This window comes from Aplysia californica, unplaced genomic scaffold (assembly GCF_000002075.1).
Source record: "Aplysia californica isolate F4 #8 unplaced genomic scaffold, AplCal3.0 scaffold00355, whole genome shotgun sequence".
NCBI lineage: Eukaryota > Metazoa > Mollusca > Gastropoda > Aplysiida > Aplysiidae > Aplysia > Aplysia californica.
This window is the reverse complement of record NW_004797625.1, coordinates 424,926-442,082: the sequence shown is the minus strand read 5'-3', so window position 1 is coordinate 442,082 and position 17,157 is coordinate 424,926. Positions and strand designations below refer to the sequence as shown.

The 17,157-nt window shown below is 37.7% G+C and overlaps 1 protein-coding gene across 2 annotated transcripts in view; it reads left to right on the top strand.

Moving 5' to 3' along the window:
- LOC101852424 (magnesium transporter NIPA2) overlaps positions 1–8,407 on the top strand; it is a 57,578-nt gene extending 49,171 nt beyond the window's left edge. For both annotated transcript variants that reach the window (XM_005103025.3, XM_005103023.3), the window contains 5 exons: positions 344–599; positions 2,475–2,531; positions 3,055–3,145; positions 5,279–5,439; positions 5,769–8,407. In XM_005103025.3, coding sequence (XP_005103082.1) covers positions 458–599; positions 2,475–2,531; positions 3,055–3,145; positions 5,279–5,439; positions 5,769–6,499 — 1,182 coding nt within the window. In that variant the 5' untranslated portion in view covers positions 344–457 and the 3' untranslated portion in view covers positions 6,500–8,407. The remainder of the gene's footprint in view (positions 1–343; positions 600–2,474; positions 2,532–3,054; positions 3,146–5,278; positions 5,440–5,768) is intronic.
- Positions 8,408–17,157: the final 8,750 nt, after the last annotated feature.

The window sequence follows — 17,157 nt, the reverse complement described above, 5'->3', positions numbered from 1 at the left end:
ACACGCACGCGCACAGGCACACGCACACGCACACACGCTTGAGATTCAAGAAAAAACAACAACAAACAAACCTCAGGAAACAAAACACGATCGATAAATTCCTGCATGTATGTGGTTGAATGGTGCATCTGATGTGATATGTGTACCTTTTTGATAGCATTACTTTCTTTTCATATTGAATTTTTATGAGAGTAATGTATGATTTGTTTATTGTACGTATACCTACATATGTTTTTACGATCCTGTACAGCCAAGAAAAATTTCCCTCTGGGATAATGAAGTATTATCGTATCGTATCTTATCTTATCTTTTATCCTATAATATCTTATGTTTCCTCCCACAGGGTGTGACCTCTGACCCATTTCTCAATGGCTCCAGCACGGGTTGGCCGTTGGTCAACACGAGCGATGGGGTCTTCGAGAATGTGACGGGCCCAGGCGAGGCGGAGACCACTACTATGGACTACCACGAGAAGGACATGCAGGACTTTATCATCGGGCTCTCCCTCGCGGTCAGCTCTTCCATCTTCATCGGCTCCAGCTTCATCTTCAAGAAGTTGGGCCTGCTCAGATACGCCAAGAAGGTCTCAGTGCGGGCTGGTGAGGAACATTGATGTTGTTATTGTCAGTGGAAAGGTTTCATGCCACTTTCAACGGTAGTGTTGGTGTTTGGCGCGGGTGCTGTGGTGTGATGTGCTTCTTCTTTCCTATCAAACGTCTTACTTACTTACTTGTCTTACTTGTCCGCTGTGTTGGGGTCACTGTAGTCGGAATACGTCCATCTATGCTCCCCCCCCCCCCTTCATGATCCATCCAAGAGTCTGTCTGCTTATAGTCTCCATCATAATCTGGTTGGAGATCCGTCGGACTGGTCCGCACTATCATCATTATCTCCCCTCCTTTTTTGTTTTTGTTACTCTCTTGTAACACCTCTAATCTTCGGCACTTATATGACCTTATATAAAGTGCCGTAAAACACTTACTAAAACATCAACAGTAGTGAAAGGTTAAACGACATACGTTTAATGCCCCTATCAACACTATTAGGTTATATAAGAGACAGGACCTCTGAGTTTAACGTCCATCTTCAAAAGGACCGAGCCAAATAATAGGAAATAAGTATGAAATGTCTTTTGTAAAGACACAACTTCGGACCGAGTTGAAGCTGGATCCCCCGAAACCGCAATCTCACATTTACGGGTGTCGTAGCCCAACCTCTTGGCTACCGACGCTACCTCAACAGTGGTGTCGAAAGATGGAAATTGTAAGCCCTGTGCTATAGGTTTATTACCCAGGGCCTGGAGGAGGTGGTCGGGGACAGGCAAGCATGATGTTGACTGTTCTACATGTAATGGTGTTATGTACATGCTGGTATAGGGAGAGAATGAGTAAGTAAGATAAGTTTAACACCCTTTTTAACACAAGGTTTCCTTCTACACTGGTGAGAGAAACGAGAAAAAAAAGAAGGTAAATAAATTTGACCCTCTCCCCCATTTCAAGCTACTTGACCAAGTGCGCAACATCTGGGATTGCCATGGGTGTAACAGTGGAGTAGCAATTATGTCTTACAAGAACTGAAAACAGAATGCGATGACTGTCGTGGTGTGGGAAGACACGAAGAGCAAAATATTACTTTTTCTGAAATGGTTGCAAGGACAAGCAGGCTATCCCAGATTTCGGGGGGTTCCAGAAATCTTGACCTACACCAAAAGTGGGCCTTACAACCCTACCTATAGGAGAAATTTGGTTTCATTGGTGTGTATATTTTTGGTTGTAGAGAAAACTCTCCGTGTCTTTTAAAGAAACTGAACAAGGGGCAAAAACTTTCCCTTCGATTTTCTCAAAACAGCATTTTTCAGGATAGCCCCCTTGTGCTTAAAAGCGACCAAATGACTACTTTATGTCGCTTCTTTTTCGGACAACTGATGTTTTGATACTGTATCATTTGGGCCCATTATCTTCTCTGATGAAAGTTGTCAGTGGAGAGGGGAAATCTGGGCTTATAAGCTGTGGTGGGGATAATTATAATTTTGTTTTACTGCTATTTTTGCTTTTTGCTTTGAGGCTGAATGAAGATGCGATGTTCAACTTGGCTAATTGTTTTCGCAACTAGGTTTTTGTAGGATTAAAGCAGTTAGGGGAGAATGTGTTTATGCATACCTCTGTTGCAAGTTGAGAACCATTAATTGCCAGAAGAATGTTTAAGAGAAAATTCAAATGCGTACAGAATTTCGAACGTTATAATTTTAAAAGAATGAATTTACATAATATATAACTATAAATGAACTGGTGGCCAATTTCGACTTGTGTTGTTCTTCCCAGTATTAACCTTGGCCTTCCTGTAGACAATATAGGTTGCTGCTTCTGCAATTTGGCAAGCGGTTTTGTATTAAAAAATTATCTCCTTCAGCTGAATGTGGATAATTTTTGTGGGTCTTACTATGTGAACATATTGTGTATTTTTTCTCTTCCCAGGTGCTGGTGGCTTTGGCTATCTGAGAGAATGGCTTTGGTGGGCTGGCATGATACTTAGTAAGTCAGACCTGCAGTCATAACAACGAATTGGCAACACTCGAATCCCACCGACCCTAGGGCAATGTTTAGACACTGTGTCACAAAACAATTTTTTTTAAGACCCACTATGTAAAGCCTTTTGGTATAAAAGTAAACATGTTCTTGAATTATGTGATTGTTGAAAGTCTCCCTTTTTTAAAAGCTATTTCCTTCAAATCTTCAAGTGGTCTATACTTATCTACGATGGCTGTAACATCGGAAATTATTATTATCATTAATTCAAAAGTAAATAAAAGGGGTAAGATCTTTTTTCTAGTCCCATAGTGTTTGCTCTAGAGACATTAATTACTACAGTAACAAGTATAAGAGATCTTATATTTATTTAATGTCAGAAAAATATTACTAAAGATTAAATTCCCCATTCCCCTTTTCTTCCATGTCTTTGAAGAAAGGAAAACACGAGTAATTTAATCAATATTAATAGTGTGTTGCTAACATGTCTTTCTTATCGGACAATCTGATGTGTGTTTTTCCCCCTCAGTGACTGTTGGCGAGTTTGTCAACTTCGCCGCTTACGCCTTTGCCCCAGCTACATTGGTCACTCCCTTAGGGGCTCTCAGTGTCATTGTCAGGTGAGGGTTTTCTATATACTATGATGGAATTTTTCTTTGACTTTGAGCTTTGATAAACACAGAACCACCACCCTACCCCTTCACAGCTATGGTTAACTTGGAACTACCACCCTACCCTCTCTCTCACAGCTATGGTAAACATTGACCCACCACCACCCTACCCCCTCACAGCTATTGTAAATTTAGAACCACCCCACCCCCTCACAGCTAATAAAATTTAAAACCACCGCCCTACCCCCTCACAGCTATGGTAAACATTGACCCACCACCACCCTACCCCCTCACAGCTATGGTAAACATTGACCCACCACCACCCTACCTCCTCACAGCTATTGTAAATTTAGAACCACCACCCTACCCCCTCACAGCTATGGTAAACATGGAACCACCCACCACCCTACCCCCTCACAGCTATGGTAAACACGGAACCACCACCCTACCCTCTCTCTCACAGCTATGGTAGACCACCACCCTACCCCCTCACAGCTATGGTAAACATGGTAAACCACCAACCTACCCCCTCACAGCTATGGTAAACATGGAACCACCACCCTACCCTTTCTGTCATGGCTATGGTAAATTTAGAACTACCACCATCCATCCCCACACCTGCCTCGCACCACTTTGTTGTCTGTCTGTCTCATTTGAACTATCATACATATATCTCCATCCTGCTCATAGTTGGTGGCCACTCTAAAACTCTTTGTTTGTCTTCTCCTTTTATTACTGTTCAATGTTTCTTTCTTTTTTTCCTTATAAGTTTCAAGCCCCAATGCTAGTTATCATTCTGATTCACGATAAACTGCAACACTCAACATTAACACTTTCATTTTTTTCTTTCTTTTAAAAAATAAAATGTATCATAAAATGGCACTGGAAAGATAGTTAAAACATTTTGCATCTAAAATGATGTTGTGTCATTTTTTCCTTCATAAGAAGCTACCAGACTTGAATTCATGTGGTTGCGGGTTTGTAGGTTTGAGGCTCAGTTCAGCCCAATGTTGTGGGTGGTTGGCGGGAGCTCTGGTGTGGTTTGCTTCTTCTTTCCTATCGAACGTCTATGGTCCTTATCTCCCCTTCTTCTTTTTTTATGTTTGTTACTCTCTTGTAACACCTCTAATCTTCTGGCGCTCATTTGACCTTATGCAGTTGCAAGCATCGTAAAACCTCTACTAAAACTAAAAACTATCCGCCCCATGTTGCGTTGTTGGGAAAGGCACTTAACTCCAATTTTCCCCCTGATGTAAATGGGTACATGGCTATAAACAGCAAAAGGTCTTGTCTGTATTTTATGTAAGTGTGTTTAAGCATTTGTAAAATGGAAGCTTGCACTGTATGTTTTCCCAGAAATTGTGATTGATTCAGAATGCTGTCAAGTCTACTGGGGTGATGATATAGATTTTAAAGTGCATAGAGCTTGCTTTTACGCTGGGAATATGCGTTTATGATATTGATTGGTCATTTTAAAGTGCATAGAGCTTGCTTTTCCGCTGGGAATATGCGCTTATGATATTGATTGGTCATTTTTGTGTATAATAGAAGAATGATTTATTCTAATCCTAAAATGTCACTGTATCCATTTTACAGTGGAAAAGATGTCACATCAGATTATATATGAAATTGAATTTGCTTGTGAATAATGTATGAGCCAAAGGTGTTGAAGTCTTTTTAAAAATTCCATTCAATTCTATTGCTCTAGCTACCTTGTGGAGGTATTGGGCATGAAACTTGTTAAAAAGAAGTTGTTAGTTTGATTCCTGGCTCTGTCAGCAGACAGGATGTTGCATCCTTGGGAAGGATACTCTACATTATTTTTCTAAGTTCATTCAGCTGTAACTGTGTACAGGATGCTCACTGTACTCTGGCTACAAGCAATGACATGTTGCGTTATACTGTCAGTATTGATGTTTTTTTGTGTATCATGGGGCGCTTATACCTCTGAAATTGTTCATGATATCAATTCTATTTCTCTGGATTTTTTAAGCATTAACCTTGCAATAGAATAGAAAAATGATTATGTTTTCATTGGATGAGGAATTGCATCGTTAGGAAAGGTAAAAGGAAGTCAAAATTTCCCCCATGGAATAAATAATAACTATTAATGTAGAATTTTTTAATTTTCTTTTTTTCCAGTGCTGTGTTGTCGGCCAGGGTTCTGAAAGAGAAGTTAAACATTCTGGGCAAGGTTGGCTGCCTGCTGTGTGTGCTGGGCTCCACCATCATGGTGATACACTCGCCGAAGGAGCAGGAGATTCATGACGTGGAGGAACTCTTGGACAAGATGAAGGAACCAGGTAGGGATTTTGTGTATTTTTTGTCGAGGGCACGTTTAAACGAAAGGGTTGCAGTGGCTAAGGGTAGTTGCATGAAAATGAGTTAAAATCCTGAAAGATAGAACTACCTCAATATCTACAGAAATGAGGGTTTTAAAAGGTTTACCTTTACGCTTCTCTCCATCCATCTTCCTTTATTTTTATTCTTTGAAAGGGCTTTTTTGTGTCTTGTAAAGTGTTTCTCTCTCCCTCTCTCTGTCTCTTTCTATCTCTCTTACTCTTTCTCTCCCAAAGGCAAAAACAAATGCATAACTCACGGAATGTTTACTTTATGGCTTGGCCATCCCCAGGTTTCATTGTGTACGCCTGCAGCATGGTGGTCATCACCATCGTCACCATCATCTACTTTGTGCCGCGCTACGGCCAGAAGAACGTCCTGGTCTACGTCACAGTGTGTGCCACATTGGGAGCTTTCACTGTCATGGGCTCCAAAGGACTCGGCACGGCCATCAAAGCCACAGTGCGGGGTCACAACGAGTTCAAGAACTGGCTCACCTATGTGCTGCTTGCAGTTGTCATCATTTGCATTCTCTTACAATTGAACTACCTCAATAAAGCTCTGGATACATTTAATACGGCGGTAGTGACACCGATATATTATGTGTTTTTCACCTCATGTGTCATTCTGGGATCGGCAATATTGTTTAAAGAATTCTTCAACATGGATGTCATGGATATCATCGGAGATGCTTGTGGATTTTTAACTATTGTGGCTGGTATTTTCCTCTTAAATGCCTTCAAAGACATGAAAATCTCTTGGAGGAATCTCCCTAAAGCCAGCAAAGATGCAGACACAGCATCAGTAGCTGGCGACGACACTGATGTACCCAACGGCAACCTTGGGCTGAATGGAGTGGCAAATAGTAATTATGTGGTGGACTGTCGGGATATCGAAGCACACATTTCTCGCAATATGTCAACGGAATGCATTACCCGGACAATGTCTGAAGGGTCGGACTGTAATGAAAATGGCTATGTGAGTGATCGTTACCATGGGAGTAGCCCGGTGCAGGAGATGTGAGCTTGCGTGATACAAAGCTGCATCGTTTATATATATTATAGGGGCTGCTGTGATGATGTGAGGGCTGGTGCAGTGGCTGGTGTGCCATTGCTCTCCATTTCCCTTCCTGTTTCTCCTGTCCGATCTGACAGAGAGGAAGATGAAATCATCTCAGCATGGCACCTGTAGCGACAGAGATTTGGTTCCGTTATCTACATCTTCTCTTCTTTGTCACAATGTTGGCTGAACACATTCTCAGTCCACAGGATTGATTAACTGTGTCATCAGTTTTTCTGGCCTCTGTGTGCTGCCTTGGGCAATAACTCTCTCCTCACCAAAATGAGCAAGAGGGAAACAGCCTTTTCAGGTGGATTGAAAACCGTGCTGTTTTCTGTACATAGAGGTTTGATTGACAAAGGTGTAGCCGTTGCCCTCACTAGCTATCACTCTGAAGAAAGGGTTACTTATAAATGCTGAGACTGTTTTTGTTTTCGTATATTTGCAAATACTGAGTTGTTGTTTTATTAAATCATACTTGCAAAAACAATGTTTGTTGTAGCATGCTTGCTACGCATGTGTTTGTTATTGAATGCTTGATAAAAGAGGCTGTGTTAGTTTTGAGAAACGGTGCTATTGTAATCAGAAGGAGTCGTATACTCCTGTATATCAAAGATCATATTGAAGGTATTATGGTCTAAAAGCGTATCTGGTTTCTTAAAAGTGTTTGAAAGGGCTAAGAAAGTTTCTTATTTAAATTCTGAGAGAAAAGACAAAAATTTGCCAGCCAGTCATCCTAGGTACAGCTTGTAGACAAAGAAAAGTTGACCTATTTCTTCCAGTTACATAGTTAAATCATAACACCTTTAATATTCTAGAAAGGATCACTTGTAGTGTATTTCTACTTTGTATGTCCTATGGTTTTGAGTGAACGTACAACATGAAAGGAATGTAAAGATGTAAAAATTATTTGGTCTGTGGTAAAAAGGAGACAGTCTTATCTACTTACTATTTCTCAACAGGAGCCCCAAAACCGATCTGAGAATAATTTAGCCTTAAGTTTTTATGCAAGTTAAAATGAGAGATGGAAAAGCTCTCACAAGGCAACCATAGGGCTGTGCCACCATGAACACTCGGGTGCTACAACCCTCGTAGAAACTTGTTATTTGTACTTAACAGTTTGGACAGAAGTACTTTATGATGGAAAAGACTCTACTGATTTTTTTATTTTTTTTTGGTACAATTGTTTTTTCTTGGTTGGGGGGGATATGAACTTTTTGCAAGCTTGTTCCTGTTTTACATCAGATCAAATTCACTCTGATTCAAATCAAAATTCTGATGTCTTAAAGAGAAATAATGGCACTGAATGAAATTTCATGATGCCATTTTGTTCTTGTGTAGTCAGTGTTTGGACTGTTCACATTTGTGGAGAGGACTTGCTTCATGAAAGTAAGATATCACACTGTCTAGAACATCATACCAGTCTCCATGTATGGCTGTATGCCCCTGTAAGGATGCTGTGTAGATTCTGACCCCTGAAGTGTCCATGACTGTTTATAGTACCATAAATGGAAGACAGATTTTGTACATGTGAATTTGTGGATTTGTCTTAATGGGAGAGAGAGAGAGAGAGAGAGAGAGAGAGAGAGAGAGAGAGCATTCATAATGTTACATGTGTGAGAGAGAGAAAGGGCATTGCTCTGGTAGACGGATGTGTACGTTAATGCCATGTGCTGTCGTAGCGAAGTGCACACTCACACAGGAGTCCTTCATGTTGACTTCACCACAAGCTTTCCTTTGGTGTATCTAGCTGTGTGTTGTGCAACGTCTATTGCTCATTACGACCGGAAATGGCAGCAAAGCAATTTTGAAAGCCATGAAAAATACTCCTGTACTACTCAGGTACTATTCTATTGTGTTATATGAAAACAATGAGATACTGACAACATTACTAGAGAAGATAAGAACATTTTTTTCTTCCCTTAATTGTGTAAGCTTTTGTTCCTAAGCAAGCTATTTTGTCCTAAAAAATTAAATAGTTTAAAATTGGAGAGATGGCCCCCTCATACTTGTGAGGGCTATGAACTGATTTAGCTGTACTTTTTTAGGATAATAGTTGGGTTTTTTTTTCCTTAATTAAGAAAGTAGGTTTAAACTGACATTGGGAAATAACCTAAAAAACTGTCAGGCTTTTTTTGTCTTTTTCCATTCAAGACATTCTGATTAGTGGACTGGCAAAGAATGATTGGTCTTAATAGACAAAATTTTTGTTAATTAATTGGAGCGAACTGTTTCAGTTGTACTGTTATGTCAGGTCTCTCGTATTTTTTAAGTTGAAGAAATAGTTGATTTAATTCCAATGCTTGTATAATTTTATAGTAATGTGATGGATGCTTACGAAACACAAGATTACTGCCTTGTCTCTATAGATGGGAGTCTCATCGTTACACTGAGTATATGACCAATTTTGTCCCCGTGCATTTTTTCTTACTGTCAACTCTCAACATTATTTTATTTCCTGAGCCTTAGCTGTTGTTGTTTTTTTTTTCATAGGTCTCTAATGTTTGAATTTTCTGTTTAGTCTCAAGGCCTATGTGCCCATCAAGGTGATATACTGTACCGATGAAGTGCCAGTTCTAGTCTGTAACTGTGCACTGTTTCAGTGCTATTAATATGGAGGCGAACATAGATTTGTTAAATGTGTACTTGCATACACGCATTTGTTGTATGTGTACAAAAGTATAGGTATATATTTCCATGCTACGGTACATGATCTTATATGTTATTATATTTCTTTCTGTATAATATATGAATATACAATGGAGTTCACTTAAACTAAAATCTGTTGGACTGTTGAATTTTCTTCAGTGAAGATAGATTTTCTGTTTAGAGAGGATACTTAAATGAAGGACAAAAAACACTTGGGGATTTATTTTCTTTAAGTTTTGTCACTGTTTTCGGATTAACTTTGTTCGGTTTAAGCAAATTCCGCTATATATATTTTATACACACAGAAGAGGGTAATTACATATTATAATACTTTGAGAATTTTTAATCAAAAGAAATTGTAATCTTACTGTTGTATCTAGTTATTGATTGTCTGGCAAGGATGTCCTGCTGTTCAATGCTACGTTGTGGTAAGTGCAGGTTCTTTTCCGACAGAAAATACTCTCATGTACTCAATACTCTCTGACAGAAAATATTGTCTGTCGGATGGATAAAAAGTTGAGAAACTCTTCTACAATAATAAAAGGATAGACAGAGGAACAGGTGATAGTGGAATGTCTCTTCCAATTTTTTCTCATGAAGTTAGAAAGGATGCTACATTATCTTTGAATTCAGTCTTTGTCATAGCATCGCACCTCCGGAAAGAAAAGTATAAAAAATCATAAGAAGTCAGCTTATAGAAGGAGACCTATTGTATACTGTCTTTGATAACACCTGCTATGCCTCATTTGAATGGGCTACTAAAAAAAATGTCCAGCACAATCAAACTGAAACCAATATGTCACGACAAAAGTATGCTTATTCTCTATCTTACTTTACTTACACTTTTTCCTTCTGCTGATACTGATGGGTGTCATGGGCAGTTAACACTTTGCCGTCACATCTCGCAGATCGGCAAGAATGCTGTATTTCCACTCCGGTCACAAAATGCCAATTGGCGATGACTACCACCCAGTTTCTTTGGATTTCCCCCAAAATGCTTGTGATGGCAAGGGTTTTTAATATATGATCCTTGTGATGGCAAGGGTTTTTAATATATGATCCTTGTGATGGCAAAGTGTTAAACAGTCATCTGTCAGCTGCGTCTTGAAGTTGAAGGGCCCAGAGGAGGGCTAGGTCATGGGCTCTGAGATGGTCCTTTACAGAGTCGTTCCAAAGACATCTTGGTGTCCCTCTGTGTTTTTTGTCCAGTCTGAGTGTCTTGTGTTGGAGGCTCACCATGCTGGTTGGTCTGGGAGCATTCTTGATAGGTAGCCCAACGATTTGTGATGCAACGCGGTGGAATCAGGCACTTGTCAATTTTTGGGCATGTGGAGTTATTGTTTAATCTTAAAGCTTGTTTATTTGTCTATATTTCAATGGAAAAAAAACTACCTTTGTCTTGAGTAGAAACAAGAGATATTTGTGATTGAAGGAAATGGGGTTGCTTGGTTTCAAAAGTAAAAGTAGGGAGAAAATGTCCGCCAAAGTTTGGTGACTTCCAAAGTTTGAGAGTCCTTTGAAACTGTAAATTTACATATTGTGTGCCTTTAATCAACGCTTTTCAGTAACTTCCTTTCAGAAACATGTTTTTAAATGGATATAGATGTGTTGAGTCAAAAAAAGAAAATTCTTTAAAATTTGCCCAAGGTCTACAAAAATACCTGTTTCTTTGATTTCATTGTTTTGATGAGCGCCTGATCTCACCACGATGGCTCACAGTTAACTCACTATTGTTCGACATGGCAGAGTAGTAACGTTGTTCCTAACTTGTCCATGATTACCTCATTCCTGATCTGATCTCTCCTGGTCGTGGTCTACCCAGACATTTATTTTGCAAAGGGGTCAGTTTCCTCTCCTGTGTTTTTGTCAAAGACCAAGTTTGGCACTGGTAGGTTAATGTTAGTATAAATATGGCATTCACGAGTTTTACCCATGTGTGTCCAGTGATAATATGTTGGAGTGAATTGATAATTAACTGACTTCATTTCGACTGCTTAGTGTAAGACTCTGCCATAGGCCATCTTAAAAAGTGACGTATGACAGAATTTTACACTGATCAGTCAATTTGCTTTCCGCAAAAAAAAGAACTATACTTTTTATTGTTCTGTTTTTTGTTAATGATTTTGCTTTTTATTTCACCAAACAACCTTTTATTGCCTTGTCTTTTACACTTTAAAAGTAAAAAAGGTACAGAAACAAGATGGCTTAGATTTTATGGCTCATCAAGAATTCATACATGTCTACTACTACCAGTTCTTGTCCTGCCTCTGCTCATTGAATCTTCCAGTGCAAGCAGGAGAGGCTGAAGTTCACTTTACTAGCCTGCTGTTTTTAATAAAGAGATAGTTGTGAAGATTGCCTGTCAAAAGGTATATTCTACTTTTTCCTGTTATATTGTGCAGACTCTCATCTGTTATGAATTGTCATCGGTTTAGTATAGAAGAAAACCCTCAAGCTGTTAACATCCACAAGTGGAAATGAAGCTTTTTATTGCTCAAAATGTGGTAAAACTCTTCCCTGCCTGAATTGGTTTCAATAGCCACAGCAGAAGTCACATACCATTCTCCGCAGATACGTTGGTCACTGTTAAACGTTGTTGGACAAACTATTATTATTGTTAGAAGAGAGGAAAAGGAAATTCTTTGATAGAGCAAGATATAGGTTTGATTCTAAACCAAGACATCTCTCCTGCATTCATGAGTATGTTTGCTGTTGGAATGAAATATTCCCATACCTGACAAATATTTACCTTAACCTGCAGGCAGGAGAAGCCTTGATCCCCTTAAATTCATTTTATGTCACTTAATGATACACTTGTGACACGTTTAATGAGACTGTTAAGGTTGTAAGCCAGGGACAAAAAAATGATAGGGTTGATTAGTTCTCTTTGATCACCTTTCCTTTTTTCAATAGTCTTGGTTTTTGTTCTTTCCGAAGTTTGTTAGCAACTAGTTTGACCACTGGTCAGACAAACAACACTCTAAACCACTGTTGCCAGCCATAGTTCCTGTTATTTGATGTTATCCAGTTCTTTGCAAACTTCTTGAAATGAAGGTGTGGAAGGTTTAAAGCCCTATTTACTCAGATATTCTCAGTTTATTGATGTTATCATGTGGTACAAATGCCTTTAACCAAAAGGCCAATATAAAGTTTAAAACTTAAATCTTTTCTTTAAATGGGATTAATGTACTCGTACTTATTTAAAACTGTTTATCATTTTCAATTTCTTTGTATGTCAAAGGCAATGTGATTGTCTCTTGTCGCATGATAAATAAGGTTTAGTATCAGTATGAGGGATGAATATTGATAATGTATATATGGGCCTGAATGCATATTTTTGTGGCATTGTTACAGACACATTTCCGCCAGTATCTAAATAATCATTTATGGGTATATTGATAAAGGACTTGTATTTTTTTTCAAAGACTTAAGCATTCATATCACATATCATAATTTTAGTGTGATCTTTCTGTGGTGTATATTAAAATTGTTGAGTCTGCATATAATATATCAGCGTATACTCTCTTAATTTTTGTGGGTGTTTGCATGGGTTTTTTGGGGTTGTTGGTAGCCTGCATATTATGAACCTGTATAATGATTTTAAATTGTGTAACTTCTCAAAGCTCACAAAAAGTAAATACTGAAGAAATAAAGATATAACTTGCGTTGTTCCAAAAAGTAAATACTGAAGAAATAAAGATATAACTTGCGTTGTTCCAAAATGTAAATACAGAAGAAATAAAGATATAACTTGCGTTGTTCCAAAATGTAAATACAGAAGAAATAAAGATATTGACTTCCGTTGTTCCCTGATGCATGTTGATTATATTGCAGCAAGAGATCTGGACATGGTTGAAAAATTACTTCCAAAGAACTGTAGCCTAAAGTTTCCAGCAGCGTCACAGTATGCAGAGTGACTTGGCAATAAATAAATTAGCCTTATAATTTATTTATGTCGTGATTTGCACTCACTTCAGAGGAGTTTCTCTAACGTCTTATAACTTTTATAGAATGCCAGGGTAAATGCTGAGTATTCAATCACTGTCATGTATGTACTTAATTTCCACAATTGGGATCTACTTACTTCTCAAGCCATTAGGCATGTTTTTCAGACCTTTACTGTGTTTTCTGCAAATGAGCTGCCAATTGCAATTGCAGATGTATTTGATGTGCACTGTTTTGGAATACAAACGTCAGAATTCACTCAGATGGTAAACATGGCTATAACTACACTATGTCATTTTTAGTTGAATTGATCAGCCACATATTTGTGTGTGTGTGAGTGTATTAATGTGTGGGCCTATGTGTGTGTGTGTGTGTGTGCGTGCATGTGTGCATATGTGTGTTGTGTGTGTGTGTGTGTGTGTGTGTGTGTGTGTGTGTGTGTGTGTGTGTGTGTGTGTGTGTGTCTGTCTGTTTTAATGCTATCAGATCATGGAGATCTTTATAAAGTAATAAACAACAGTCTTCCAAATTGTTATTGATAAAATTCATGCCTGATACTTCTGAGAAGACAAGTTGACTTCTCTGTGTTATTTGCTTTTGTCTACTTCAATTCCTCCCAATTTTTTCTCCATCTATTTTCAATATATTTGTCTAGTGAGTACTTAAAACTGCACTGTGCACAGAATTTCTTTTCTACTTAGAAGTTGTTATGTCGAGGAAAACTATATACAGTGTATATATATATATATATAATTTTATTTTTGGGAGACTCAAACTTTTTGCTTCAAGAAAGTTTTAGACAAGGTTAGAAGAATTTGACACCATGTTTTTCTTCTTGTTGACTCTGATCTGCTTGTAGCTATTGTTGTAGTGTATATCAGATAAAGTGAACACCTCTGTTGCAAGTGATATAATATGTCAATGTAGGACGTTGGCAGCTTGGTGGGACACAGACCCAGCTATGGAATGAATGCGCTCCTCACCCGACTCACAAAATTGCAAGGCTTGAATTTCCTTTACCTAACATATCGGTGGCAAGCTGTTCAAATATGTTAAGCCCAGATAGCCAAATTTTACAGGAGAAAGAGAAAAAAAACTGTTTCATTCCTTTAACAATTGTGCCCTCATTATGTATTTTTTATTGCTTTTTTCAACATTCAGAATTTGAATTCCGACAAAATATTTCTTGAGTACATGTAACTGTTACCAAAGATTAATAAATTGCTGGGTTTTTTAAAATTCAAATTGTAAGTCTTAGAACATTTTGCCACCTGGTCCTCAGTATACTCCCACAGTCTGCCAGTGATTGAACATCAATGGAAATGGAGCCTCCTTTGGATGGGGGAGGTAAAGGCTAGCAACGCTTAACACTTTTCCCACCACGAGCAGCTCGTTGATGTAGCCTCGCTGGAACGAGAGCCGCAAAATACGGCTCGAGTGGCTCTCTATTTATTCAAATCCAATAATGAAAAGACACAAAATTCTCAGCCGATCCACGATTTCCAAATAATAGAATAGACTTCCTGTGAGCGGATATGAAAGAAAATATAGCACTGAGAGACAATTTTTAGTTGTTTCAGCGCTTGTTTTGTCCCCTTCGATACGTAAAAATGAGGGAAAAAACGCTCCCCCTGACTTCAGTATACGTCTCATATTTTCACTTCTATATAAGGTACTCATACATTACATAACTTTCAGAATTTCTTTGCATTACTTGAGGCATCCTACCTGAGAAATTTGAATGATGCTGTTATTGTACTTTTTTAGATATGACCTTTCAAAGCTGGAAAATTGTTGAGTTCATATGACTCTTCAATATTTCATAATCACCTTTAGAAACCCCAAACTAATATAATTGGAATAAATCTTCAATATTGTACCACCATTTGATAGATTATTCTATAAACTTCAGTTTGATGAGCCATATGATATAGTTTGTGTGTGTTTAGTTGTATGTTTTCACATTTTCCTTTGGTGGGGTAGGGACCTAAAAATAGGTCAGAGAAAAGCCCTGGGCCAGTGGTGGATTTTGGCCTGGTAGGAAAAGAGTTAACACAGGAGGAAGGTTAAGGTAGTGCTCAAGGGATGGTCATGTGATAGTGTGGCTGTGGGAAAAAATTTTGTGGGCTGTGTGTGAGTCAATGATGACGCTGATCATTTATGCATTTCTCTACTTTATAGATTATAGGAGATGAAAATCAGCAGTATGTAGAAGACTTTTTAGAAAAGATTGAAATATGTATAACATCAATGTCAAAAGCTTTTTTCCATTATTCAAGTAGGTACTGCTCAGTTTATAGTACATGTATATGAAGACTTCAATGCGAAAACCAGATAATGTACATTTTAAGAAAGGGGAGAAAATTGAAATTCAAAGTTTGAAAACGTCTATCTCATAGCGTGTATTATGTCTTTTTATTAACTAATATAGCACTGGAGGTCCAAATGTGCCCTCAGACATTCAACTGTGTACTCAAACATGACCTCTACACATTTTCAGGCTACTTGCTACCAGACTGGTTTCCTTTTTCTAACAACGATATATGACATTGTTTAGTGTAGTCTGTCAACTTCTTCTTTTTGTGATTGCCTGTGTCAGATTTCAGATTTTATCATGCTTTGTAGTGATCATTACAAAATTTGCCTGAATACCGAAGGGAACTTTCACAAGTCATTTGGCACTTATCCTGTTCAGATTCATTTGATCAATTTCTGAATCACAAGGTTGTTTTGCATGAAAAGGGCTTTGGCTATGCTCAGAATGGACAAGTTGTGACTTGCTAGGGTAAAGAAGATATAGCAACATCACAAAATATCTTGAACTTTTTCCTCTGCCAATCATCTATGTGTGGTTGCCACTTTTCTGAACAGATATTATTAATATTAATTAAGACAAAAGAGGGAACTGAAAAGATAAATAATAATAACACATCCTTTCTCTATTGTCTGACGGTTTTGTTAGGATCAGAATTATCAAAAGGGAAGAAAAGAAAGAATAAGATTTCAACATGCTCAGATGTTTTACAGCTAGTCTTTGTGCCATATATATATAAATAATTAAATATTATGTATAGATCTAATTTATTTCAGAACTTATTAATCGATATAAATAATATTTTGCACTTAGGCAGTTATCAAAGTGACAACAGCACATTTCAGCAAGAAATTATTGCATCAATAGTCTCTTGTATGGAACACGTACATTGTTTCTAACAACAAGAAGTGATCTAAGTACCCCTCATGTCCTATGCAGATAAATTTTGAAAGACGTCTGAGCCCTGAGGGCATGCTGTTAAGAACCAATACAATAACAATGATCAATAAGCTATGAGACACCAGATTATTTTTATTATTATTATTTTTATTATTATTATTATTATTATTATTTTGACTATTATTTATTGTTATTATTAGTGTTGTTTATTATTATTGTTATAATTATTATTATTATTCGCCCCTTATGATGTTCTCATATTTTAAAAGGAAAATCAGCTTGTTACCTCTTTCGTATTGAGAGATCTGTTCCTGTCTAAGAGGTTGGAAAGATTGTAGAGAGGGGAGGGGGAACCTTGAAAAAACTGCAGACAATTGAGAAATCAAATTGTCCATCTCTGTGTGATACCCAGTACATACAATAAAGTATATCATTTGGGGCAGAAATTACTGTTGTCAGTTGACTTTGAACTTTGATCTGGAAAGGTCGTTATGAAGTAATATGATTAAAACATTTTTATTAACAAGGAGACTATAAAGCTATATATAATAACTATTTTACCCGCAAAATATGTAAATCATTATTATTAATATATTTCTCTAAAATTGGACCTTAAATTTATAGTGAATTAAAGTAAAGTTGTTAATTAATATATTCCAGGCAGATGAAAAGGAAAAAGATGGTTGGCATTTGCTGCATACCAGTGTAGTCCTGTCCTTCAGCCACTTTAAATCTTTTTTATTTTCCAAAAATTTGGGCATTGAGATTTATTTAGTTTTTCCCTATGTACTATTTTAATGATATTGTAAACTGT